We start from the raw sequence: 27,902 nt of genomic DNA on the forward strand, positions 1-27,902 counted from the left end.
GGTTATCACATCAGGGGCTCGATCAATCTAAACTATTTTACTGGTAACATATATTGGCTTGCTATGTCAATAAAATGAGGATATGATGGTAAGTATTCTAATTACAAACTATAAGGAAATCTCGAGTAACAGAATATAAAAGAAAGCTATTGAAAAAGATTTTACAATATCTACGCTCCTTACTCTGTTTATTCAAGTATAACGATTTTCCTTTCATTATGACCTCAACTATTATAAAACAAGTGTGTCCAATATTATAAAAAGTACACTCTGTCAGGAAAATAAATGTACATCTGTTTTTTGAGTCTGGCATTCCTGCGCTCCAGCCATGGAGAATATGAGAATTAAATCAATCAAATGTTTACTGAGGGGCAAGAAGAAAAGTCTAATCTGAATAAGACATTGCAGAGATGCACACGCTGTGAATACGAATAGTGCATAGTGTAAATAAAGGACGACACCGATGAAGAAAGCCAGAAACAGCTGCTAAACGGAGAAAAAAGAGTAACCATTGTCGAAGTGGGAACATAAAAAACAAATACCAGCAAATACACTGACAAGTAAACGTTTACCAAGGAATGCTCTTGGTGTAGTGGTTAAGGTGCTGCCTTACAAATGTAAGGGACGTCAGTTCGAATCCCCTGTAAAGAGATTTTTTAATTTTTTTTCTTAATAATGCATATCTTCTACAGCTCAGGAGAGATGGTAAAAGTGGTCGTATTTAGTCTTTCGTAGCAATTTGGTAACATCCGGGCAACCGGGGCCTCCCAGTCCCAGAAGCTTGATTTTTTTTTTTAAATTTCTCAGTAACCATACATATTTCGATGACAAAAAATTCTCAATTCTCCTGTCTTTAGTCAAAGTTAAGATCATGAACATATCGAGTTGGTGAAGCTAATGATTTTTTTAAATTGAAAACCTTTCCCTGACGTAACCGGGCAACAGGGGTCTAAGAGGCTCCGTATAGCTTTAATGCAATTTCTGTAATATATAAGATCAAATGGTCACATAATTATATATTGAACACTTGGCTATTGTAACCTAACACCATATGTCGATATTATTATTATTATTATTATTATTATTATTATTATTATTATTATTATTATTATTATTATTATTATTTTGTTATCTTATTTACTGATTTCGTAGAAATGTTTTGAATAGGCAAGCAGAAATAATGAACCAATATTTGTTTCCTATTTGTTGTGCTAACAACAGTGCCGTGCTGTTAGGGGGAGAGCGGGGCGGTGGACCCGTGCGTCGAAGTAAAGGGTGCGCAAAATTCTCGTATGTAATGTTATTCATGGTAGGAAAATGCATGTGCACATATATAAAATGGAAGGAAAAATGTAATAGAAAGTGCTCAAAATCAAGGAAAAGCATGGTTTATTTTTGAAAATTTTCTTACCGTGGTGACGCTTTGCGGCTGGTATGCCGAGATCATTTATATGTACGGGAGCGCTGTACTCTTGCCCGGGCGCCGATTTTCCACCGCACAGGACTGGTTAACAATGAGTATACAACTACTATTGTTGAAAGGGATTACAATCAGGCAACCCGAAGGCAAATAAGCTGTGGTTCTTCTATCTGCACCACGGTAGCACAGTTGTAGAACGTTCACCTTTGGAGCATGGTGTCCCTGGTTCGATCCCAGCTTGCGACAAGTGAACTTTGTGATGGACAAGCACCGTGTGCGTGGATTTCTTCGAGGTTCTCCCGTTTCCTCTCACTTTCTTCTCTCCACCACTTCACTCATCTCTTGGCATACCACCGGACTTAAAACTTTCATTTCATTTCATTTCATTTCTTCTATCTATAATGCATAATGATAACACTATTGTGGAGGAAAAGGATAATAAAGCAGAGGTACTTCTACCGTATAACAAAACCAAGGGAGGTGTAGAATCCTTGAACCAATTTGTATATGCATATATATGAAAGTGGACATAACTAATCGATGGCCTTTTGCATTTTTTATGAATTGTTTAGATATCTGTGGAGTGGCTGTTTGTGATGGGTGGACAAATACTCACCCCGAGTGGCATATTGGCGCGCATTATATAAGAAGACTTTTCCTGGTTGATGTTGCAGAAAGTCATGTGCTAGATCATATCCAAAGAAGATCTAAGGGTCTGCAAAAAAGAATTCTCACAACAATAAAGCAAATCTATCTTGAAATACCATCATCAACAAGAAAAGAAAGATATGTCATCTTTATCCGCGGACTGAAAGAAGTAAACAAAAGCAAGTTTGCGACGTTTGCAGTAAACCCGTGTGCAAGTAATACAGCAAGACATCCACGACTTGCCAGGTCTGCGGGACCATTAGTTGTGCCCCTGAGCCCGTTTCATACATGACAAATTAATTAAGGGGACAATATTGACAGATCTCAAATCCATACTAATACATATTATTTATAGGCCCCTAACAGTAAACATGCTTTATTGAAATGGGCCCACGACTCACTTTTGTTTTATTTGCCTTTTGTGTGCTGTTTTGTTTATATAATGTAGTGAACCTGTTGGATGCTTCATTTATAATTTCATGTTCGTAAGTATATGGAGCAAAAAAAAAGTCTTAAAATGGTCCCCCATCAAACGGCGGGGACCTTCCCTGGGTGGCAGTTGTCCGGTGCCCCCCACAAATTACGGCCCTGGGTGCAAAGCAAACTGGGTGAAAATAAAATGTGTCACCAAATTTAGTACTCTCAAATCTTTTTTCTATTCTCTACTTAATAATAAGAATAATAATATGTTTGATTTTGAGTTTAGGGCGCCTTTCAGCAGCGAGACTATATGAGAAGTAAACCTACAGCTTATCGTAGGCCCCGAACCACATGAGCACCCGCCGGGAATCGAACCCGGGTCTTCCATACCAAAGACACGTATAATAATAATATATTTTATTTTGAGTTTAGCGCCCCTTTCAGCAGTATATATATAGTTGTTGTAATGCTCCCTTCGAAAATACTGTTGTAATGCACTTTATTACTTGAGATTGGCTGCAGAGTTGACGACAAAGAAACAATGTACGCTTCGACATTTTATAACGGTAATGAAAATGAAGCAACGGTCTTTCAACATGCAAGGCTTCACCTAGTTTTTAGGGAATTTGATAACGAACGAAAACAGGTAACTTTAGAAGTATCCTCCTTTTCTGTCCTCTGTTGTTAGAAGCTTTGGTAAGTAATTAATAAATAATACATCTACAAAATTGTTTGTCAGTTTTGAAATAGAAATATTCTTCTGCTACTCCGCCTTCCTTTTCATTGAAATGGGAAAAGAAAAGTAGTATTCGGTTTACAACTTTTGAAAATGGAAGAATGAACTTGATCCGAGTAGCATTTGGCTAGAACATGAATTAGAAAGCTAGCACATGTTAGGAATTAAGTTGTTGAGTTTTTGTCATTAAAATGAAGGTTTACTTCCTGAATTACGTAATGCTAACTGTTTGTTTCTTGACGATATTAGGAATACAGGAAAAATCCTAGAGCACATTATAAACCAGCGTCATCTTAGGAAATATGTAGAATGACAATATATACGTCACTTACAGACAAAAACTGTTGATGTTTGTTATTGCGTGTCCACTTAAGACAGTAAAATACACAGATATTAACTTACTTAGCTTCCGAAAATGCGATAAAAAATTATAATTTGCAACGCAAAATTTAATTGGATTGCTACGCAAGAAACAAAATCTAAGAGAAATGCTTATGTAGTGGCGTATTTACGATTTTGTTTCGGGGGGAGCTTTGCTAATTGCTGGAAATTAGAGAATTCTTCAAGATATTTCATTTACTTTAAATTAATAATTAAATTAATAATTACTGCTTAAGCCCGATAGGCCCCCTAAATATGCCAATGTGCTTATGTATATAACTGGACAGCCTGGGGGCCTTTCAAGGTGCGGGCGATACACTTTAGGGACACTCACTGTATGAAGTGTGACTTGGTTCTTATGAAAACAAAAAATATCGAAAATAAGATAACTTTATTTTTCTAAATAAATATTATAACATTTTAATAGTCTTAAAACTAACAACAAAGAAATAATAGTATTTCTAGACTTAAATATGTTGCAAATTAGGAACTCTGTCAATCTTTTACACCTCCGGAATATTACATCCATCAAGGCAATGACGGTAGACCAATGGTGTTTAAAACATTCGTCAGTTTATCAACGTATGCTGAATGAATGGAAGAACTGCTATCAGATAATCCCTTTATCCCAGTCTGCGATATATTATCTGACATGTAGGTCTGGCTGTTGTCATCATACCACGCCACGTGGGTTCTGTTCAAACTACAAAAGAAAATAACATGTGAATACAGTACAGAATTCGATATATCCAGGAATGTATTGAATCAAGGTAAAGATATAAAATTCATATCAGTATCTGATTATTCTAACACATTATCTTAAATATTATTTACAATTTAGCTACTATAAGTAGAAAATGGGATTCAAAAATCTGAAAATTATAGGTTTCGGAAATTATACGTGAACTAAATAAAAATTTATTTTTTGTCGTATTAAGAAAAAAAATGAAAACCAACGGTACTTGTTGCTAGCCACAATCTATAGCCAGTTAATAGAATCCTAGAGAAACAGTTGATTTGGCTATTTAGTTAAATGTGTTACAAGTGAAATAATCTACTTACTTGAAGCTTGGTATAACTGTGTAGAAAACAGACCAATCTAATAAGGTATAGTCTATATAAATTCCCATTGTAATATCCTCTGTACTAACTATATCAACGACATCTCCATCATATCGAGGTCCATTATCAATGCGAATTGAAAAATTGAAATTCACCTGAAATGAATATGTAATTGAATTGAATTTTATGGTTTATAAAATGCACACATCAGCGCACGTAATGGAAGAGTGAATGTTAAGTATTGGAAATTAGGCTTACTCACATTTTCATTCTATAATTTGGTTATGTTGCATAATATAAAGTGTATACACCATGTAACATGTAGCTTTCTTGTCATAATTTAACTTCAATGTTTAAATATTTATTTCAGATTTAACTACATAACAGCGACGTTTCGTGCCTTAAAATTATGTAAAACACAGATCCATAAAGCGCTTTAGAATTGTATGAATTCATAAGTGTTATGCACTCGTGATACGTTCGAACCAGAATGAAGTATTTTCTAGTTTTGGGGCAAAAGTCTTTTATTGTATTTATGTACTTCAAGTCTCAATGATTAGTCTTCGTAAATTCATTGTTCTTTGTTTCCACCCTGGAAATCAATGTTCAATAGAAACATCTTAGTACTAAACACGTGCTTAGGTCTAGCTCTTGCGCCTTGTTGCACAGTTTTCCATTTCAATTTCCGTTGAAAGAATATTGAATACATTATAAATAGAATTCTCCAGCAGACGAAACGAGAAGACACACAATTTTAATGAGTATATGTAGGATGAAACCTACTTCTTTCCAATAGAAACGAATACACAACAATTTCACTATGTTCTTTCGATAACCATAATATTTTACAATTAGAGTAGAGATCCTAATCCTTAAAAATGTCATGTATTTCGTGATTATTGCAAAATAGTATTTTCAACTTAAGCTGTTATTGGTTGTTCATAATTATGGCATATTTAATTTCTGTAAACAATTTTCGAATTAAATTACTCACCTGAGATTTTGAGTAAATTACTTTGAAAGATAAATGAAGTTCATTTGTTCTGTTGTTTATTGAATTTATAACATTGTCTCCTCGACTTATGTTAGATACACCATGAAATATTCCATTTTCCAGCTGAAAGTCGATTATTCTTCCAGTTTGAAGCTGAAAATAAAAAAAGACGTAAATTTATATATTATCACATGCTTATTGCAATGTAGCTTCAGCGATACACTAACAAAATACTATTATCAGACTAGCTTCACAATGACATCGTCATGCATACTTTAGTTCTAATCATCTTAAGTATGATGCCATCAGAATCAGGTTACTTGCGACAAATTTTAAATCTTCCATGTGCAGCAGTTCTGAGGTATAGCCTTCATCTTGAAGTAGCCATGTGCTTTATTTAGTTAATAAAATTTAGACCTCTTATTGAGGGACAATTTTTTTCGTTTTACTTTTAAACTATTTTTTTCTGAATATGGTTTATTTTTAAATGTAGAAAGCGTTCTCGCCAGTTCATTTTCCTGATTTTAATTATACCCGAAATGCTTCTTTTCCTGTTCCAGTACTCAATCATCGCCATAATTTTTATTTCCTCACAACTGAAATTTCCAATTTTCCTATTCTTCTTTTTTTTTTTTAAAAAAAAAAAAAATGCTCGTTTTTGTTCCTTTTTCATAATGGCGGAATTTCTGCTCTGTAGACTGTATGTACTATTTCATAAGTATCTTTCACAATTTCATTCAACGACCCAATTGATATGTTTTCCTTGATCTATCGGACTCTCTGCGTTTTAATTTTTGTTTTTATCTCTTCTTCACGTTTTCGACCTCCACCACTAATATTATCTTGGTACTAGAAAGTACTTGGCTATTCTACTTTATCTCCTGTGTGTTCAGTAGTTTAATCTTTCATAATCTTCCATCCGACTACCATTCAGTTATTACTACTCATTTTCGTCAGTACTTTGATGATTTTTCTCTCAGATTCTGACGAACAGTAGACGATACAAATCCCATAGCATATATTTACATCTTATCTCTCATCATACTCTAACACTTACTTGTTGGTTAACAGAAAACATCATTTATCCCAGTTTTGATTTTCTTTTGGCAATTGCTCCTCAAATGTTCTGAATAACTGCATTTTCAAGTTCAGTTGTGCAAGTGAATCTTCCTCTGAGAAATATTGCGTTACTTTCCTTTCAATATGTTCCTTTATTGGTTATTTAATATATGGGTAAAATCAATGGTATATCTTTTGAAGTAGTCACTTCTACGTTCATGCTATTCCTTATCAGTTTCATTATATGTTTAGATATATATTTTATGATTTTTTGTATTTTTAATATTTTGTTATGTATTTTTTATATGTCAATTAGTACAAAATTTACTTCAGAAGCTTTCGATTTTAATTTTAGTGTAATTTTTATCGAGCTCATCCTCCAATATAGCAAATTCCTTCGCCATCTTTGCCTAATCTCTTTTGTTCTTCAATACGTGGGAGTCATTTTTACTCCCATACAATTTTCCATGTTTGCCTTCTGTTACCTTAAAATTTATTTCTCTTGTTAACTATTTTCACTTTTGACTATTATATTTACTTTCTGTTATTTTACTTCCCCTCCATCTACCACAAACTTACTTATATTACCTTATTTTTTCTGACTCCGTCGTTTTATTTGTACAATTTATGTATTTTGACTATTTTGCTAGAAATTTTGCTTTTATAATTTTAGTAGTTTTCTTTCTTTAGAATAACTTTCTTTGACTTCATTCTCACTTTTCGAAACATTTGTCTCATAGAATTAATATTTTAGATGTATTTTTACGATATCTTATCGTCCTTCTGCAGCCTGTGACACGCGATATTGAAACGTTTTCATCTACCATTAGTTCCTGTTTGCTAATTTTGAACACAAGTTATTTTATGTAATCAGCAAACGATCTCACTTGTAACAATATCTACATAAACGTTATTTTACCCTTGTATTTTACTTGTCTCCTGGGTAGATTCTAAAGTTGAATAGGCATATCAATTGGATATCTAGTTAATAAAATATATGCTATTAAATTCGAAGTAGTAAAAATTTATCAAATATTTGTACTAAATATCTAATGTCTTACGGGGTCCAGAAAATGTCCAAAGTCGTTTTCAAGAGCAACAGAATCTCCATCTTCCTTGAGTTGTTTAGATAGTTCAGCTAGGAATTGGTCTATGTATACATTGTAGTCATTCGTCATTAATTGGGACAACCTTTAAGAAATAAATTATGTATTCATATTTCATTAAATTGCCTTATGTAGAATTTTTGAGTTTGCAATATACTTTACTTTATTTAATACAATTACCTAAGAATGGATTTACTAATTTCATTTCTTAATTCAGTGAGGAAAGAATGCACATGTATTTTCATATTATTACACATAAAGGTGGAAACTTAAAAATGTTCAGTAAGTAATGTTTATCAATGATATTTTTCACCTCTTGTGATATATGTACAATATATAAATGCTATAAATCTTTTAACACGTACGTGATACATCATGAATTAACTGTTTAACGAATACTATTTAGGAAACTATGTTATTGTAGAACATGAAAACGTATTAATGAAAAATCTATTCTCTATAATTGTTCAAGCTGGTTCTTTAATGAAATTATATTGCGTACATTAACTTATACGCTACTAATCAAGTTTCTTATAGACTATTCTTGAAATACTCTTAAACAATTACCAAGAATTTCTGATAATGAATTATTATAAATGATTCATCGACTTAATACAATACACTTGTGCTAATCAAGAAACGCAAGAACACATTAAAAAGTTTAATTTTCTATATTCATAATCTTTATTCATGGTAACGGACAGCTGTATCAGTCTAGTTTCCTAAATGCATCAGAAAAGATTATATATATTGGAATATGGAAAACTTTTAACGTGGTTACTGTACAATGCATTGCATACACAGCCGCCAGCTGCGCCGAAGCATTTCGAGATATTATCCACACTTTCAGGATGGATCACTGCTCTCCCACATTGAAATATGTCACTACCTTAACGAAGAACCTCGAGATATTTGGATTGTTATGAAGAAGTCTTAACATTTTCCTATCGCCTCCTAGATAACATGATCTCACAGTTTGTGATTTTTTGGTTTGGGAATATGTAAAAGTCACAGCTTATGCCACCACTAAGAACAGCTTTGAGATAGCTCTAGGATCACATTACAGCTGAATTTACGACTATTAGTAAGGGTATGTAAGAGCACGCGTGAAACGAAAAAACTGCTACATAGATGTGTTGTGTGACGAAAATAAGCCACAGCGAACATTCTTAACATTAAATCTGAAAGTTGAACAGTTTCTGTATATTTTCTTTCGTTATTGGTGTTACACGATTTTTAATATATCCCTTTCAAACCTGTAATTCTTGGCATTCCTAGTAGAGTAAGAATTTATCTTCAGTATACCTGTCAAATGCACTGTATTGTTCTTTAATTAAATTATTATTTTAAAAGTTCAATCTCATTTCTAAATCAGTACATTCAATACTTTATAATAGTAACATTTTAAGTAGTAGGCAATAGGAAATACAATACCTTAAGTTATTACAAAACTAGAGAAAGATATATTTACCTCGGAATCTTTTTCCCAGCATTTAAGTTTCTTGAAGAATGATAAGAACATAGACTACATCCTACTAGTGCCAGAAGTAATACTACTACAGTTGTAAAATGCATTTTTATTGTATGGAATGTCTGCTGGAAACAAATTTAAATATTAATATCTCAGAGTATGACATTGAAGTTTTAAGAATGATATGAGAACATCATTTAATGGTAGATTAACAAACTATGCTATGTATAAGTGTTTCAAGTCTTATAGAACGGCTTTGTTTGTCCGTCCGTCTGACGACAGATATCAGAGCAAAAATGGTAAGAGATATTGAAAAGTGAATACTTGCAATAGATTGAGTGTCCAAAGAATAGATTTAATCTCGTCATTTAATCCACTACTTAAATCGGAAATGAATTAAATTAGCCATATTAGGCTTGAACGTTTATTACCATCAAATGAAAATGGAAAGAAATAGCAAAAATTGTTTTCAGCTAACGATTCAACATCTTAAAGAAACATATGAATCTACATGTACTCTACAAAAAGTAGAAGTGGTCAAAATTTAGTATTGCTTCCGGTTTCAATACTGATTTCAGTAGAACAAATATGGTATACATTATAAAGATGCGGTTTTTATTGAAAGCAACTCAGCATCATAGAAACAGGTTCATATTATCCGACGAAGTACTATCAAACCAGAACGGTTGTTGTGGTAAGCTATGTTCCGTTATTAGCTAAAAGATATTCAGCAGTACGATTATAGTGGAAACATTTTAATAATCAAGAATTGATTATTAGAATTTTATTTTGTCTTCAGAAAAATTTTTGTTCCCGCCATATCGTTTCATTCAAAACTATTTTATTAGTAGCACATTTTAGTACCAAATTTGACACTAGATATGTTATGACTTATGAGTATGCTTTAGATATCTTAAATTAACTAAAATTATAAATACAGCACTTAAATATCGTAACATATAATATAATTATTTGTAAGATCTATGGTAAATTATTTACTAGTTAATATAGACACATTATTGAATTCTAATTTAGCAAGCAAAAGTTTCCGGGTTTAAACACAGAGGCCAGCCATTCTGACTGAAGTTTTCAAAGTTTCCTAAGTTTTTCCACGCTATATCCGGGATAGTCCCTTAAATATAGGACCTAGCAAACTACCTACCATTTCCTTTCCCGTAGTTGTTCTTGTTCTAGTATGTTAAACATCAAGGAACTATTGGTTTGCAAAATGGAAGTTTTTACTAAATGAACAAATAGAAAGTATATAGGATACAATTAAATATCCTGTAAAATTTCTGCTTATAAATTCAACTCTTACAAAACACTGCGAATGGACAATTTATAAATAACAGGCCCATACACGAGGGTTGTCTTTAATGATACATAATAAATTTTAAAAAAAACTCTTTTGGACTGAGGGCTAATACAAAGTTCTCATGATGTCAATATAAATATCTGATAAGGAATCTTCCCTTATTGATAATACTTTCAAATAAGATGTACCAGTCATTTCCTCTTTAATCTATAAGTTTCCTTTACAGTCTACACAAAGGTAAGGTTAGTAAAAGTAGTTAGATATGTATAGTTTATAATTTTCTCTCATTACATTAATATTTAATGTTTCCTCTTTACCATGACGTTACTAAAAATAGCATTTGAATAAGTCTTTAATGTTTCATTTTAATTATGAGAAAAATATGAAATTAAGTGTTACATATTAGAAGTTTTACTTTTGGACATGACGATTTTAACATTACATGTGTCCAAAAATATTGATTATTTCTCAGTTGTGTGATTCTTCTATGGACTGTTAATATTAGAATAATGTATATATAATATACCTTTTATTCTTTTTACGAAGACTAGATGCAAATTAACTATTAAAATAATACAATAACTATTTAGAGACTATTACTATGTCTTATTTTACTTACAATCCAAATGTGAGAAGCTGGTATTGATACACAATACCTAACCATGGCATTTATATACACAAAATTATCTGTCAGTTTGTATTACATAGGAACCAAATGACTCCATGATTCAGAAGAAATATGTTAAGATATGGGCGGAAGACAAGGTAAACTTGCAAGATAATTTCCATTCATATTTCTTATCTTATTCTTCTTACAACAATCAATGGTAATAATTACAAGATAATAATAATCTTATCTAACATCTATTCTGTTCAATGGAAAGTTATTTCTTTGATCGTTGATACGTCAATGAAATAAACGTAAAACACACAATACATGAAATGTAAATAATTGTTGGAAATATTATGCAAAATCTTTCACTACTTTAATGATTCAGAGGCAGTTGAAGTTTATCTAATTTTGGTAGCGATATATATATGAAATACTTTTAAATTAATAACTTAACAATGACGAAAGAATAACAAAAATATTATTATACAACGGACGGAGAAACTTATACATACATAGTAGTAGCATAGAGCACTCTTAAGTGATAATGAATTTAAGTAATTACAAATTGGACAATGTTTGACATTTGACTCGACCTCAGGACAGACTACCAGTGTCAAAAATTTTTGGATGAGCTAGGAGAACATACATAAAATTCTCTTCTTGATTATGATTGAATGTTAGCTTCACCTTTGATACTTTACACCTTGTGTACGGGACAACCTTTGAAAATTTTGGTTTGCCCAGAGATACATGTTTATTAATCTCTTTTTGGTCCAGTGGTATATGTTCTGTGGTTTTTGGTGTATCCTTGTTGCTTGCACCCCCTGTCTTTGACATCTGCGACTTGGGATGCGTGTCACAATTTTGGTTGGTATTAAAGCACATATTTTTAACCTCTCCTTACCACATGGTGGTTTGCCTTGTAAACTTCAAAGATATAATTGATACATTTCTGTTATCATAAGTTCTTTCATTAGCCTCCCTGACAGATTGTAGCAAAGGAACCAAATAATACTGTGGTGGGTTCATTGAGAAGGACGCGTTGCGCATTGCATAACGATACAAAAAACATTGGAATATTATAATTAATTTATCCGTTAGGTGAATCCAGAGGTTCTTTCAAAAATATTTTTGAGTGGCTGCTGCTCTCCCTTGGAGTTGACAAACTGCCTCTTTCACATCAAAGAAATATTAGGGAATCTTCTTTCTATTTTCTAATATGTACCCTGGAGCTGAAAGGAATACGTACACTGAGGAAACAGTAGGTGGTACTTTTGCGTACACGTAGAAGTACGTACGTAGATCATAGTACTTTTATTAAGAAAGAAATACTTTTAGTTCGCACAGTACTGAATAATCGTTCCTTTTGTACCAATCAAGAGTGCCTCGCAGAAGGCTATCTTGCAATTTTTTGAAATGGCGCCAATTAGTGTGTTATAGTGGACACTTACGCAAATTATGAATGATGCACATAGACACATAGACTGATGCTTTGGTGTTACGTATTTAAGTAGTGTATAATAGGACAGAAAGTGTTGTGTTCAACGGTGGAGGGTTGTGTCCAGATAAACGGTCGTCTAAAAGTGTAACCGCCTGTCATCAAGTAATATTGACTGTATTTATCTGTGATTGTCTACGCAGTGGCAGATTACCCTGCCCACCAGAAATGAACTGCATATAAGTACCTTATTCATGAAGAGGCAATAGGTAATATCTGAGAGGCGTCTATATCGTAACCGTTCCTCTCAAATAAGAGTGAATTTCCCTTCATTTCTTCAAAGCTCCATATTCGCCTTCAAAAGACAGGCTCTCTTCAATCGCTCTGACGTAAAAATGGAGGAAATCGCACTATGTGAGCATTTGAATTTGAACACAGGGTACTTGGGACGATTAAAGGGCGTCCTAAAACTAGCAAGAGTGTTGTTGTGGGTTTTACGAAATTCACATGGAACTGTAGTGAACGATCAACACCACAGACTTAGTGTAAACGTGCGGTGCGTTATAGTGATTTTCTTATAAGACCTTACGTATTACCGGATCGCCTATGTAGGGGCGCGTATATTTTATTTTTACGTGTGTCTATCCAAAACTGTTAGAACATGTTTCCCTTAAATTAAGAGAGCAGGTTTGGTTCCAGCATGACAATGTACGTACACATTTTGTCAGGAATGTGAGAACCTACTTAAATGAGAAATTCCCAGATCGTTGAAATAGGAAAGAAGGGCCTGTGTTGAAGAATTCGTTCTTTCAACCGCATGCCTCTCGATTTCTTATGCTGTTGGGAGATGAAATGCCTTCCGTGTACAACATCGATCACGACAACCTAACTTGTTGCATGAGTTCATATTGTACCGGCAGTCATCTCCGAAATGCCTAGTTTGTTTGACCGCACTGTCCAAATTTGCTTCGACGATGTCGTATTTGCAATGCGATCCACGACAGACAATTTCAGAGCCTTTAAACTAAATTATAACGGATATTTCGTGTACACATATTGCAGTACACAAATACTGAACAAGCTACCTCTTTGAGTGTTCTACAGTTATTCTACTTTGTACGAAACAGAACAAATCCGTAGTTTGAAACCATATAGAACTGCAACATGATGCAACACGCGCAAGACCTTGTGTTTCTTCCATTTTTTCATTGCTTCTGTGCACGAAATTATCATCTTCCAAGGGATTCCGTGTTACCTGGAGGAAATCCTTTCGTGCAACATATTTTCGCCCAAATTGTATTCATGTAATTTGTAGGAGTCCTTGTTGTCATGTGGAGTATCCATTGCACACTCGTTCATCACATGCGATCTTTGCACTTTGGATACTATATATTGTTTCCTCATAGTGCCTCACGCCTGACTGTTTTATGCAAAGCCGTTATAAACCTAACTTAAAGTTCTTTTCTTCATTATCACAAACTCTTAACTTGGACACGAAACAGTTTATTTTGTCATCCGTCACCATTAACTTAGAAGGTGTAATTGTGATATGTAGAAGACTTCGTTTCATTTTAATTATTTCTCCGGAAGTTATTCTGAACTGAGACAAAATAGATCAATCACACATGTGCACTTCACTTTCTTTCAAATTCTAAGTGTTCTTCAAACTTGAACGATATACTATTAATTATTGTTGTTGAAATCATGTACTTGATTGTTTTTTTCTTATTCAACGTTTAATAAAAATACTAAAAGCAATAGTCTAATTCTTTTGGGAGTCCCCCTTGCGCGGCCCCTTCGTTGCGTATAATTTTACATTATTGGAATTTACGACTAAAAATAATTGACATTCCTTTTTATCCGACTTTGTTCCGACAATTTGTTCTTGAGTTATGGCTATTTTTGCATTTTTCCGACAAACTTTCGAGTCGACATTTCTACATCCAGGGTGGTCTGTGCTTTTCATCTTACCTGGGGTCAGAAATCACCTCCCGACATTTGTTACATTAATTAAGTTACACCCTGTACAAACACACTGAAAATGTCACAACATTCCGAATAGAATGATAACTGCTCAGAACACATCATTCGTTATATCATGTATTCTTCAGGATCGCGAGAAAGCAGGAATGTATTCTGCTACTATGAACAAGAAGTTCATTCAAAACTACTTGTAATAGTGACATCAAAAATCGATTACAGAAAATTGCAATAATAAGTGGCAATACGACAGCTCACGTTTTGGATAATAATGACGAAATAAATTATTCAAACGAGCTTATTCCTGAAATTGTATTTCGTGTTGTATTGCATCAAGCTGTACTGCAAACCCAAACAACGATATGGTTCTGATGATCTTCATTTAACTAAATATGATCCAAGGAGAAGATGGATATTTTTTACTGTACAATGAGCAAAAGAGATCGTAATTAGAAAGAAAATAATACTAATTCCCAATGTTAAAATTCATTGTGTAAACTGTCGGTGCAATTAAAGAGAAAAGAAATTCAACCTAATGAAAAGAATGCTAATAAACAATTTAAGAAGATCACAATGAAGTTTGAAAGAGTATTCCAGCGCAGACTCGATAAGGAAACAAGAGTCTCTATTGGCTCAAATAGTTTAGTTACATATCCAAGACAATGAAGGAGAAAAATTATATTCAACTTCGGATTTCGTGAATAATACGGATTCATTTATACGTACCATAATTTGTCGGTATTTCCATTGGATGATACGCAAGTTGAGTGACACATTTTCAGCATTTCTTTCCAAGACAGTCACTACATATTTATACATAGTAAATGAAGCAAACGAAGTATGCGTTAACTCAATAAAGTAAACTTCTGATGCAAGCTGTACATATATGTATGTCAATTCATTTCATCATTATGTAAAGCTTACTGCAGCACAAAATCTATAGTTTAGTTAATTTTGCACATGCAATATGAGAGAAAGCTCAGTTGAAATTAAATTTACTTGAAAACTTTAACAACAACAGTTGTAAATGGTTCTTGTTTAATTTCAAGAAAGAATTGTCAAGCAGTTCAACATTGGTATTATAAATATTAAAACTCAAAGTTATTGTAAACTTTGTAGTATGCACTTCATATGATACTTCGTAGTAAGTATGTTTCTTATAAACTTCCTCAAAGCACTGGGTTTCTTCAATTGAAACGCTAGAAGCAGAAACACTGATAATTGCGAAGAACAGGAACAGTATCACGGAGGCAATGAATCAAAGAGAGAAGAAATAATTAAGAAAGTGAAACTCGAATGAAAGGAAATAGAATGAGTTATTTAGATATGCCTTATGTGTGGGCTGGATATTTTTAGTAGGAGATGACAACTAAACTGGTTGTGGTTATGTGATATAAGTGGCTTGGTTGTATATGAGTCTAATCTGGAAGTTATGATTTTATATGTAAGCAGGAACTTAGGTCTATGTTATTTTAAAAATAATTCAAATTCAACTGCCATTGTTAACTATGTTTGTTCGTACTTGAGTTTTGCAGCTTCAACACTTACAACTTTGATAGTCACTAACTAAATTTTGTCCGATGAACATGATTTTACGCTAGCATAATGCCAATAAAAAAATGAAACTAATATTACACTAATTCTATAACTATACATAGTGTCACTGAATCTGAACATCATTCCGTGTGTATGGATGTGTAGAAGAAACTATTCACTTAATTTATGCATTGGTTATGAAGTTTTATCGTGTAGAGGGAACATTGCTAAAATTGAGAAAACATTTCACTAAATAATCTTTTTCTTTTAAATTCTCCATTGTCGAAAGTTCACAATTATACTTAATTAATGAACAATCATTATGGTCGTTTTCATAGGGAATCAGAGATATTGATAATTGTGGTAGTATAATTTTTCATCTTTCTTCAGATACACTTTGAAATTTCTTAACCAAACACCTAATTAGGAACATCTTCTAGAGCGATTAGTTAACTAATCAGAGCAATTGGTTCGATCCATAGTGGGAGTACGGAATCTCATCTCATTCTACTCTCATTCCAATGAGGTTGAGAAGTTCATCCAGTGTCTTTACAATGGATATCTGAGGAAACCTTGGGTAAAAATGGCAGGAGATTTGTGCTGGGTACAGACAGTCTTTCACTTACGTAAATAATCATTCCGTGACGTCTGCGTAAGTTAAAGGTTTTACTATAATCTACGAGAGACGTTAAATTTATAACCGCAATTTCTTACCTTCTATTACATAGAGAAAACAACACGAGAACCTATTATCGTTGTTTTCCAAGGTACTCTCTACATTTACTTGCTTCATCGGTGTGGGAGTGCCCATATTCCTGAGGCATATAATTTTCTTTGGGACAATCTTACACCTATTTCTGTACACACATTTTAAGTTGGTCCCCGATGTGGAACATTTGTCCTCCCAAGTGCTCATTCAGTGGGCCAAAAAGATGAAAGTTGCAAGGTAACAGATCGAAGCTAAACGGGGGATGGTTTAGGATCTCTCAACCAAGTTTGGTGATATCTGTGACTGCTGTCGTAGCCGTATGAGGGCGCACATTGTCATTCAGGATGATGATGCCATCCTTTACCATCCGTGACCGTTTTCTTCGCAAAGCCTCTTTGAATTTGATCTGGAGGGGGTTGCTATAATACGCCCCATTGATTGTGGCCCTACGTGCTAGGAAATCAGTGCATAACAACCCGTATTTGTTCCAAAACGCCGTCAGCATCACTTTGGCAGCAGACGCTTTTGCCTTGAAGTTTTCCTCCGGCGCCGAGTCTCGATCCCTCCAATGCATGCCGGAGCGCTTTGACTCTGCAGAGTAATGATACACCCAGCTTTCATCACAGGTGATTATCTTTGTAAGGAATCTCTCGGCTTCTCTCTGAACTTGCAGAATATGCTGAGACCAGACGCTTTCCCTACAGTGCTTCTGATCGAACTTTGGCATTTTTGGGACCCATCGGGCTATGATTTTCCGGAAGTATTGGTGTTCGTGGATGATCATTTCTACGCTTCCCACATTGATGTTTGTTTCAGTACTCAAATCTCTCATACTGATGCATCAATTACTCACAATGAGCTGCTCCATCCGACAGATGTTGGTCTTTTTGACCGCAGTAACTCAACGTCGAGTACTGGCCACGTTGACAACGGATTCTCTTCCTACCTTGAACTTTAACACCGCTCGTAACTGAGAAACAGTTTCTTCACTATATTGCGCACTTAATCTTTGGAAGATTTCAGCAGGCTTCACGCCTTCTTTCAGGAGTTTCAGGATGCAGCACTGCTTCGCTGCGGTCTCCAGCTCAACACTGCCAGACTTGTTGCAGTCGTCCAATGTCGCTCTCTGACGCTCTATCCCCTCAACTGCCCGTTGCTTTAGAAACGTCTTAGGACTGCCCTATCACAAGATGGCACATGGACGCCAAACTGAGGACAGCAACACCTTGAGAAAAAGAAATATATTTTAAAAATACTGAGCGTAAAATACAAAATACAAGGCACAGAACCTTGTGTTCTTGCAATTCTGATTGCAAAAAAAAAAAAAAAAAAAAAAAAAAAATTTAAGTAACGAGCATTAAGCATCAAAGTAGTTCATTGTTGACTCACTAGATGACTCTAAAAATATAATTTAAAAATGCAATTTTACACTTTTACTTCAGATATAACTGACGTTTCAAAATGTCTCAAATAAGTCAAATTTGTATATCATGTCCTGTCAAATGTGTTGAAGTCTGGAAAGTATGAAGTTTTACATTCACAGAGCATTTAGCTTTCTATGGTGTGTCTCGACTGAAGGATATCCTTTACTTCTACATTTACACTTCTCAAGAATGTATAATTTGATTCAGTAGTTGAAAAGAGCACATTAAAGAACTCCTGTCTTCATCTAGGCGGGTCGCCAAAAATTTTTGTTCGAGGAAGTTCAAAGCTAATGGAGGTCCAATACTACACGATACACCGGCTGTGTAGCACTGATCTGGTAACATTCCATACCCGGCGAAACGATAAGTAATTTTCAAGAACTTCTACCTGCTCATTAGGTAAACAATGTTTAGATTGGCTTGCAGCAGCTTTGCGCTTTCATCTCTCCTGAACTTTCCATTTTCTTACCCATAATTGTTATTATTTGGTTCGTATATTTCAATCACGACTTTCCTCTGGGTAGTTTTCTTCTTGACTTCTCTATATTTCTCTATATTTCCTCTTGACTCATTATACGTCCAATCAACTTGTTATTTGTTTTCGAAGTATTTTTTAGTGTATACTTTATTGCTTCAATCGTTTTTATTCTCTTTCATTTAAGAACCTCATCCACCCATATTCGCAACATTCTTCCATAACGACACATTTGAAAGTCTTCTATTATCCGTCTTTGATCTCCTAATTTCCATGCTTCACAATTGTACTCCACACATATTCTTAGAAAATAAAATATTGAACTAAATTGTTTAGGAAGAAAGAGCACAGATAGTGTAATAGGTTATATCATTAATTTCTCTCCTAAAGCAAGTTCATTAAGTATAGGTAAGTATACTAATGTCAATGTTGTTAATAAGATTGGATATTGTTCGTACCAGTTAGATCCCTGCGAGTGTGTCTGATACACACAAGACACAAGCATATTATTTAAAATGAGGTACGAAATTTTGAAGGGTCAGGACCAAGTAACTGCCTCTGTGAGTGCACTCGTCTTTCAGACAGTTGTTGGAAAAATGAACGTATTCTAGGAATATGTTCCAGTTTGCATTCATGCGTTTCCGCTGGTCTCAGTATAGAGGGTCTAAAATTAAATATCGGTTCCCTGTCCAACGAGCATAGGTACCTAAGAAAAACAAACCAGGAACATCAGCTTAGCTTGTATATTTTATGAAATCTGCATCGTTTTAATCTTACTGTTTTATTCACTTCGTTTCAGTGTAAATGGTTATTAAATCACTGAAACAAAGAGAGCTTCGATTTTTGTAAACATTCGCTTGCTTTTATCATTAATTGATTGTTGATTCTGATAATATCGCTTCACTGTCACAATACAGCATTTAACATTTAAAATATTACTTTTCAAAAATTTATACTCTTCTCCTTAGAGCGTCATTACGATTTGCTTGAGCCATAAAATCTTTGCAATTATTTTCACTGCAATCTGAACAAAGTACTGATTGATTGAAAATAAGTAATGGCGCCACTGTAAACTCTATATCTATGGTCATTAAGAATATTTCGAGCGTCATGTCTGACTCGAAATATCTTATGATTTAGGCCTATATGAACTCTCACTTTTAGATCTATATGGAGTTTAGTGGATGATTGTCCTATTATAATAATTATGCAGAACACAATTTGATTTGACCGCAAGAAAACAATCAATACAAGATGTCTACGCATTTATACGAGGCTGCATCACAAAAAAAGTTACAAGGAGCAGCATTGGAAAGCAAGAATTGTGGGGAGAATATTTTCTCCCGAGAGTAAAGACGCATGGAGCTAGTTGTCAATCAACGGTTGAACGGATAGTGAGTTGGCAGATGCGTGAGAGTCCGTGAAATGCCAGGAAGTTTAAAAAACTTGTTTCGCTGGGAGTTCCAAGTTGTGATTCATTTCTTGTTAGCAAAGAATGTGTCGCCATCGGACATTCACAGTCAGCGAGCGGCCGTCCAAGTTCTGCAAAGACGTACATTAACACGACACAGGTGAAAGAAATGAATCAATCCTGCAGTCCAAGGGTAACTGCTTGCTCAGTTGTGTCAGAGCTGGGATTGAGCTATGATACCCTTGGCGCTCTGAGTGAAGTTATCATCTCCTGCACGACAATGCCAGTCCCCATACTGTGTGCCAAACTCAAGCTCTTGTGCACCTCCATTTAGCTCAGATGTAGTTCCCAGTGACTATGTTTTTCGGCATGTAGCGCCTCTCTAAAAAAAAGATTCTTTTCGAACTGTGATGTGAAAATAGCTGCTAAAAACTAAGCCAGGTTAGAAAAGTTGGTTCTGTGTTCTGCTAAGTGCTTAAACCTGTTTAATGATTATGTGGAAGAATGATTGTTTTGCCCCGTTTGAATGTTTTCTCAATTTCATAAGTTTTTCGATCCATCCTCGTATATTCTCTGGCACTACAATATATACATAATAACATAGTTTCCCTAACTTCTTAATAAATGCTTTTTGTCTCTACATTGACTGGACTGTGTAGATGAATTTCCACATTATAAATTTTAATTAAAACAACTTTAATTTAAGTTCTGATATTTTGATAACCAACATGCATTTAATCACAATCTTTTCATGTATTGCACATTATCATACTAATGGAAGAAACAATGAGTAATCAGAAATTTTAAACGAGTAGTCATTTATATATCAATTATTATCTTTCATTTGCGATACACAGGAATTTATGACTATACTAAATTTAGATGTTCTTCGAAGGCATTTATAATTAAAGGTGAAGAAACCTATTGACTATGAATTTGTTAATCCCGTGTTCTGTGCTTACATCTTCATATTTATCGATTATCAGATGAATAATGTAGTAATCACGAACGACAACAGTGTTATCAACAAGTAATGATACGTTTCAATCCTCACTAAATTGTTTTATCTTGAATTTCTTGTTGTTATCTAAGTTCAATAAGTATCTCATTGAGAGTCACTTTCCTTTTTTAAAATTTCTATAATTATTCAACAGAGGATAAAATAAAATTAAACGCACAACCTTGTACGATATATCAAAATTTTTCTGTGTCTAGGAAACACCAATATATTTGAGAGAAAAGTACACTAAACAAAAGGTCAATAATAATAATAATAATAATAATAATAATAATAATAATAATAACTTGCACATTCTTTGGCATGATATTGAGAAATAAAGATAGCTAATGTATATCAATAGTACTTCACATATTAAAGTCTTCTTTCTTTTATTTTTAAAATTACCAAGGAGAAAGAAAATTTGGAAATAATGTATCAGGAATAACATCTGGCGGAATTCACATCTTTGTCGGAATGAACTGCCAACACAGTTTGAATCAGTTTTTTTTTTTTTTTTTGATGAATGAAGTAACACTTCGGAATATACTCGCCACTAATGTTTCGGAATAAATTTTGAACTTTCCAACTAGAAGTATAATGTTTATACAGAGTAGAGCATTTATCCTGACAAGCCCTTGTAACTTTTAAACTAATAAATATACGACACTTAAATGCAAATATTCACAAGGGAAAAATATTTCACTTCACAGGGTGAATGCGCATGATGCAGGGGCATTCACTGATATTAGAAGTTCTAATATCAGTGAATGCTATTAGAAGTTCTAGAAGGGAATTCACTGATATTAGAACTTCTAATGCGCTTTGTTTACAGGGAATTCTCTGATATTAGAAGTTCTTAAAATGTAACTCAAGTTCCTTTTTACATCAAACCTTTGTTTAAATTTGTATTTGTTTAACTATGGAAACTTCTAGATGATCCAGTTTATTATAATAAGCAAAATAACAAGGGAGTTTCGTTTCACAAGGGCGTTGCTTGTCGCGTACAGAGTCAGAAACATTAAATTTCCGCAAAATACGCTATGCTATTTTATGCGCAATTTTGCTCCTCTTCGGATCCCTGACATGGAAGTCATTAGCCATGGTTCTGGTACTGCGTTCCTCACTGATGAGAACAATTTCAAGTCTTTTTTCGGCGGGCGAGAGCATGTCACTTCACAAAAAGGGGAAATCAAATCCCATCACAGGATGCAATACGCAATGTTTACTTCACAAAATTAAATTACTGCTTAAAGTTAGGTGAAAGATACCTTCTGATTCGTATTTTTGGTGAAATTCTAGCCTAAAATCAAGCATCACAAGCCCCCCTTTCCAGTTGAAACATTGGACCTGAATTCCAAATTGTACATTTCAGAATGGCCACCATGATGGCATCATCTGGTTCACCCCTACCCCAATCTTCTTTATCATCTATGTATAAACGTAGGACGCTGGAACTAATGCATGCAATGCTTGTAGCACTCTGTTGAACCATATCGAAAATAGTAACTTTAGTGGTAATTCTGTTTATTATACTTAACTACTGAGATAGGTTTTCTAAAAAAAGTATGGAAAACTCAGTTAACTGAAATTTGATGTATCAAACTTATTGTCTTCTTCACATTTCAGGAACTTTATATTGTAAAGTTTTCTTTTCGACAGCGACAATAGGAGAGCAGAAATATAGATGATAGTGAAAAACTAATCGAATTCGAGCTTTTAACATATTTAAACGATCCATGAACCACAAACACAAATAAATAAATCAACAAACAAACGAAGATATCTAGGTGTTCACCTGTTCGTCCATACAGTTACGCGTAGATATACAAACTATTTTTTTAATTATCATTAATTATCATAATGATATTATAATTATCATTACTCTGGAAACTAAAGTGTCTTTACTATATGAGATTTTTTATATATTTTTATAGATGTTGCAAAAACCTATTGGAATATGAAAACGAATTATGTTTGAAGTACCTTAAAAGCTAAAGCATAATCTATGAAGATGCACTAAAACTAGAAAATTATGATGAGGGCAAAATCAATAGAGCGGTCATCTCTAATATGATTATCTGGTTCTATCTCAGATCATGTAAATTTGTGGTATACAACACAACATTGTACTGATGGATTCTTCGGGGTTTTTCTATTTTCTGTACTATACTCTATTTCCAGCGATGATTTCAGAATCGTTCCTTTCATTAATTATCCGTCTTCTTTAGCCTACAAAACATAATTATGGGACGTAAAACCTGAATATTTCTTTTCATTAAAAAACAATGAAACCAGAAGTTTATTATTATTATTATTATTATTATTATTATTATTATTATTATTATTATTATTATTATTATTATTATTATTATTATTATTATTATTATTATGCAGAATGTTTTGTTGAATTTCCTTATCTTTACTCTGAACAAAGACATTGTGTGAGTTCTGAAGCTTGCAAAACTTTATCAATATGAAATCTAGTTACATAATATTATTACTTACACTTGATTCTCGTTATTAATGTGTTGAAACTTTACCGTTATTGACACACAACAATGATATTTTCATTGAAATGAATGAATTGTAAATAGAGATATAATGATTTTTCCGGGATTACGAATACTGTTATCAACAATACCGTAGGTTAATATAAACGAAGTACATGTATTAGTCAATAGCTGTTTTTTTCTTTAAATTAGGAAATTTCTTATGAACTTATTTCACAAGTTTCGAAGTACTCTAAAGCCGAAGATAAATTTAGGTATATAAATTACTTGTGACAAGAAGTTTTTCATTAGTTGTATACCTTGTCACTTGTAAACGGTAAGTGATTTTAGAAGCTATTATAACTAAATACCTGTTTAACTTATACTTTAATATTGATTTTAAAATTCTTGGATAACATGAGAACGTGCATATATATATAAGTAAAATGTATAAGTAATATGAGAATAAGTATACATTTGTATGCGTATTCTATTCGTAACACGAGAATGATTATATTGTATTAGCAACCAATAATAAAAACCTACATCTTAATAGATGGAAATTTAAATAAAATTAAACATTGTTTCACTTCTTCCTTGTCTTATCCGCATTTTTATACCTTCTTAGTACAAACATTTTAAACAAAATCAATATATTCTAGTTATTTGCAGCTCATGTTTTATAAGTGGTGTAATTACTTTCTTCATTGCAAATAAACATAGCTTAATCTAACTTTCATTAGCATCTTAAATACAAAATAAATGTATAATATATCTTACATTTTAATAATTCAATATGGAATATTCAAGTATTCAAATTTCGAGCGTCTACTTAAGCTGATCTTTGATCAAAACAATTAAGCGAAGTTTAATAATCCTACTAACCGATCATTCGTCTACTCTTCACGGTAGTAATAAAATAATTGTTATAATAACCTAGAATAAAGACATAAAATTTATATTTGTCGACCTTAAATGCACTGTTTTAAATTGTGAAATTTGACGTTAGAGTATTCTTTGTACGAGTGATTTTCCTATGTTAAATTCTCAGTAAAATGTCTTTCTTGGTTAAATATTTTATAAAGTGAATATGCGTAATATATAATTGTGACCAAGATTTAAGTAAAATTGAATCCAATTGAATTCAATTTTACTTATCACTTCACCTTGATCTAAGCATATGAATTAGTTATCAACTTCAGTAACAAGAAGCCCTTTATAACGTAGTGTTTATTGTTGTAGTTGTTAGGATGAAGTTTAGCGTCACTCTAAGCTGTGGGGTTGTATGAGACGTGGACCTAAATTTAACTTGGGATTTGCACCATATGATCTGACAGAGAGAATTGAACCTAGTTCTACAGCAACAAAGTCGTGTACGTAAAGCATATGGTCACGAAAGGGCTTTCTTAATGTAGTGAGAGTAAATGTAGAATTTGGAGAACAAAATTAAGTAATAAGCTTAAGCGGCTGGAGTTAGGTTTCATTATTCATCAGATATTATATTGTAAACCAAACTTATTCCCGTAACGAATTATTATACACATAGTATAGTGGAAAATTAATGCTCATAATTACCTATACAATGCTGTTCAAATATAAGCATTTGAGAGACTAGCTCAAATAGAGACTAGAGACTAGCTCAAATAGAGAGACTACTATAATTATATTGTAGTAAATCTGTTTCGTTAAATTCTACATAACGAACACGTTTATTAGAAAACAATTGTCTAAGTACAAAAAGGTTAACCTGATGAAATATTCTACTTTCAAAAACTGTATTAATGATGTGGATTTTCACACATGGAATTCTTTATCGTTGTTTTCAATAACTTCTGGGTAATGTCAAACCGAGAAAATAGAACAGGTTGTGGAGACAATGCTAAAAGGAATAAGAATGCCTGGAATGTTACATGAGTTTGAACTTACATTTTTCGGTACTCACATCTTAACTACCTGTACATTACACAAACCTTCGGTGCACTAAATGAACAAGAAAAGTCCATGTTCAAGAGCTGTTAATGATGTATTGGTCTCAATGGGAATCTTGAATGATGGCAGAATACTGTCGGTGCTTAGTGCAAGATAAACCGCATGAAAAGTACAAATATAATTTGGTGGAGCAAACATTTGCAGCTAAATGATTGAACTAATAGTTTGTATTTCTTAATTTCACGTAACTTCAAGCGTCCTTGAAAGTTTTACGCATGTTTTTTAGTTGTTAGTCATACACGTATCTAATATTGTCACTGATATTGAATATTCATTACAAATAAGCATGCCAATAAATATTTCATCGGCATATTATAGAAAATGATTGCGTGCTACGGAATTGGTTAGTAGATTCGAAATCAGTACACCGAAATCAGGTAAGAACAACGGTTGTTATATTCCTCAAAGCAAAGGCTTTAACCTGTAAGTTTGTATTATTATTATTATTATTATTATTATTATTATTATTATTATTATTATTATTATTATTATTATTATTATTATTATTATTATTATTATTATTATTACTATTATTGCCAAACTTATGATACTTAGGAAAGTTTCTTAATTGCGATAATTTCGAATACAAATTCTTGAGCTTTCTTGATGCCGATATTTTGTTGTTCGTAAGTTCCTACTCATCGCTTCTATCCACTTGTGAAAAAGAACAATCTTATTTTTCTGCAAATTTGAACGAAATTTTAAACGGATGTCTTGTACGCAATGACTAAAGTCAATCTTCTTCAAACAAAATAGAAATACTATACAAAAGCTACAATTGAATGTTTTCTTAAAAAATAACTTTCTCGTCAAGGATCTTCTTCATATAGTTTAAATGCGTTCATCATTATCGACTCAACTATTGTACATTTTGCATACGAAAATTAAACCAAAAATGACTCGAAACGGGAAAAAATATTAGAAAGCAAATTTTCATTTCAACACATTCTATGGACTCCCCTTATACTCCATTCAAAAGTCCTAAAAAATCCCACCTGGGCAACCACCTGAAATGACGCCATCAATATGGCGGCTCCGCAACTACGACAACTTATGCTAATGCTGTAATATCTCATCAGAGAACAGATACAAACTTCGTTCTAGGGCTAAATTAAAGATAAGGCATTGTATAAGTGATTCAGCTAATATCGTTCTTACGTGTTACCGCCATTTTTAAATATGGCAGTTATTATCTTAAAAATTAATTTTCTCCGTTTCGTTTTATTTGTTTTAAAGTAGATCACTGTGAAGCCATCAGATATACGGAAAAACACATCGAAGTAAATGTTATAGAGTGGAGTCTCACCTTTCTAAAGATACCAATACTATTTCTGTATCTTAACAATTACGCGAACTACTCCAATTTCTGTAGCGCAAGGTATTGAATTTTTAGGACTTAGATTACGCTAAACATGTGAGAATATTTTTACAATTAAAGGCGGAAAAACTTTTGGAAAACAAACTTTTAACACATTTTCTTTAAACCACTACGATTTCTGAGAGAACCGTCAAAAATAGCACATGAGCAACCACCATCAATATAGCGACCATCACAGAACTGAGATATGAACGTCGTTCTGGTGCCAAGTTAAAATTACACGATTCAAATGATTTCTGTTAATATCGTTTTTATGTGTTATCGCCATTTTTAAATATGTAGGGTATTATCTTCAGCACTTAGATTACACTAAACATGTGCAAATACTTTTAAAGACGAAAAACGTTTGGAAAGCTAATTGACATTTCAATAATTCTTTTGTGCGCCTGTAACTCCATAAAAGCTTGCCAAAAACTTGCCAGAAATGCGCAGTGGCAAAACATGATATCATCAAAATTTTGGCCCAGTAATAGCGATAAAAATCTTCTCCGTAAATTTAAATAGGCATTTTTATATTATAATAGGGTTGAGTGTGCTCTAGGGATATTTTAAGTCGATGAGTAAAAAAATATTATTGTATATTCACAAATGTTGAAAGTCAATATGTAATCCATTGTTGTCGGTTCACTTTGTACACCCGCCGTCCAAACCCCACCCTGGCCGGTCCCAACCCGTGCTAGGATTTAGGATTTAGATATCTGGGTTTGGGGCATGTAAGGCCATTTATCCCTTCATGATTTGAGGGATGACGTCCCTTTGCGAGAACACAATACGAGAAAAGGGAAGGAAGAAAGGATTGGGGAGGAAGGAAGTGGCATGGGATCTAAAAGTTAGGTATCACCCCGGCA

General features: G+C 33.3%; 2 protein-coding genes across 2 annotated transcripts; both read right to left on the reverse strand.

Moving 5' to 3' along the window:
• Positions 1 to 4,110: 4,110 nt before the first annotated feature.
• Positions 4,111 to 14,067, reverse strand: LOC145692417 (uncharacterized). Its single transcript, XM_081767724.1, has 5 exons — positions 13,919 to 14,067; positions 7,782 to 7,911; positions 5,662 to 5,814; positions 4,668 to 4,822; positions 4,111 to 4,308 (listed from the first exon to the last, which is right to left on the reverse strand). The coding sequence occupies exons 1-5, from the start codon at positions 14,065 to 14,067 to the stop codon at positions 4,134 to 4,136; spliced, it is 762 nt and encodes a 253-aa protein (XP_081623850.1). The 3' UTR covers positions 4,111 to 4,133.
• A 3,098-nt stretch (positions 14,068 to 17,165) lies between these two features.
• LOC145692418 (histone-lysine N-methyltransferase SETMAR-like) lies at positions 17,166 to 17,720 on the reverse strand. Its single transcript, XM_081767725.1, has one exon. It carries the CDS (start codon positions 17,718 to 17,720, stop codon positions 17,166 to 17,168), a length of 555 nt encoding a protein of 184 aa, XP_081623851.1.
• Positions 17,721 to 27,902: the final 10,182 nt, after the last annotated feature.

Source organism: Thermobia domestica, chromosome 8 (assembly GCF_964235325.1).
Source record: "Thermobia domestica chromosome 8, izTheDome1.hap1.1, whole genome shotgun sequence".
In the NCBI taxonomy this organism is placed as follows: Eukaryota; Metazoa; Arthropoda; class Insecta; order Zygentoma; family Lepismatidae; genus Thermobia; species Thermobia domestica.

Bases quoted from the DNA above. Each gene is read 5' to 3' on its own strand.
- LOC145692417 (XM_081767724.1), bottom strand. From the start codon at position 14,067: ATGAGGAAACAATATATAGTATCCAAAGTGCAAAGATCGCATGTGATG. The intron at 7,912-13,918 runs GTAACACGGAAT...TATTTCTTAAAG, and splicing joins CACGAAAGGATTTCCTCCAG to GTTGTCCCAATTAATGACGA. The intron at 4,309-4,667 runs GTAAGTAGATTA...TTTCTTTTGTAG, and splicing joins ACAGTTATACCAAGCTTCAA to TTTGAACAGAACCCACGTGG.
- LOC145692418 (XM_081767725.1), bottom strand. From the start codon at position 17,720: ATGAGAGATTTGAGTACTGAAACAAACATCAATGTGGGAAGCGTAGAA.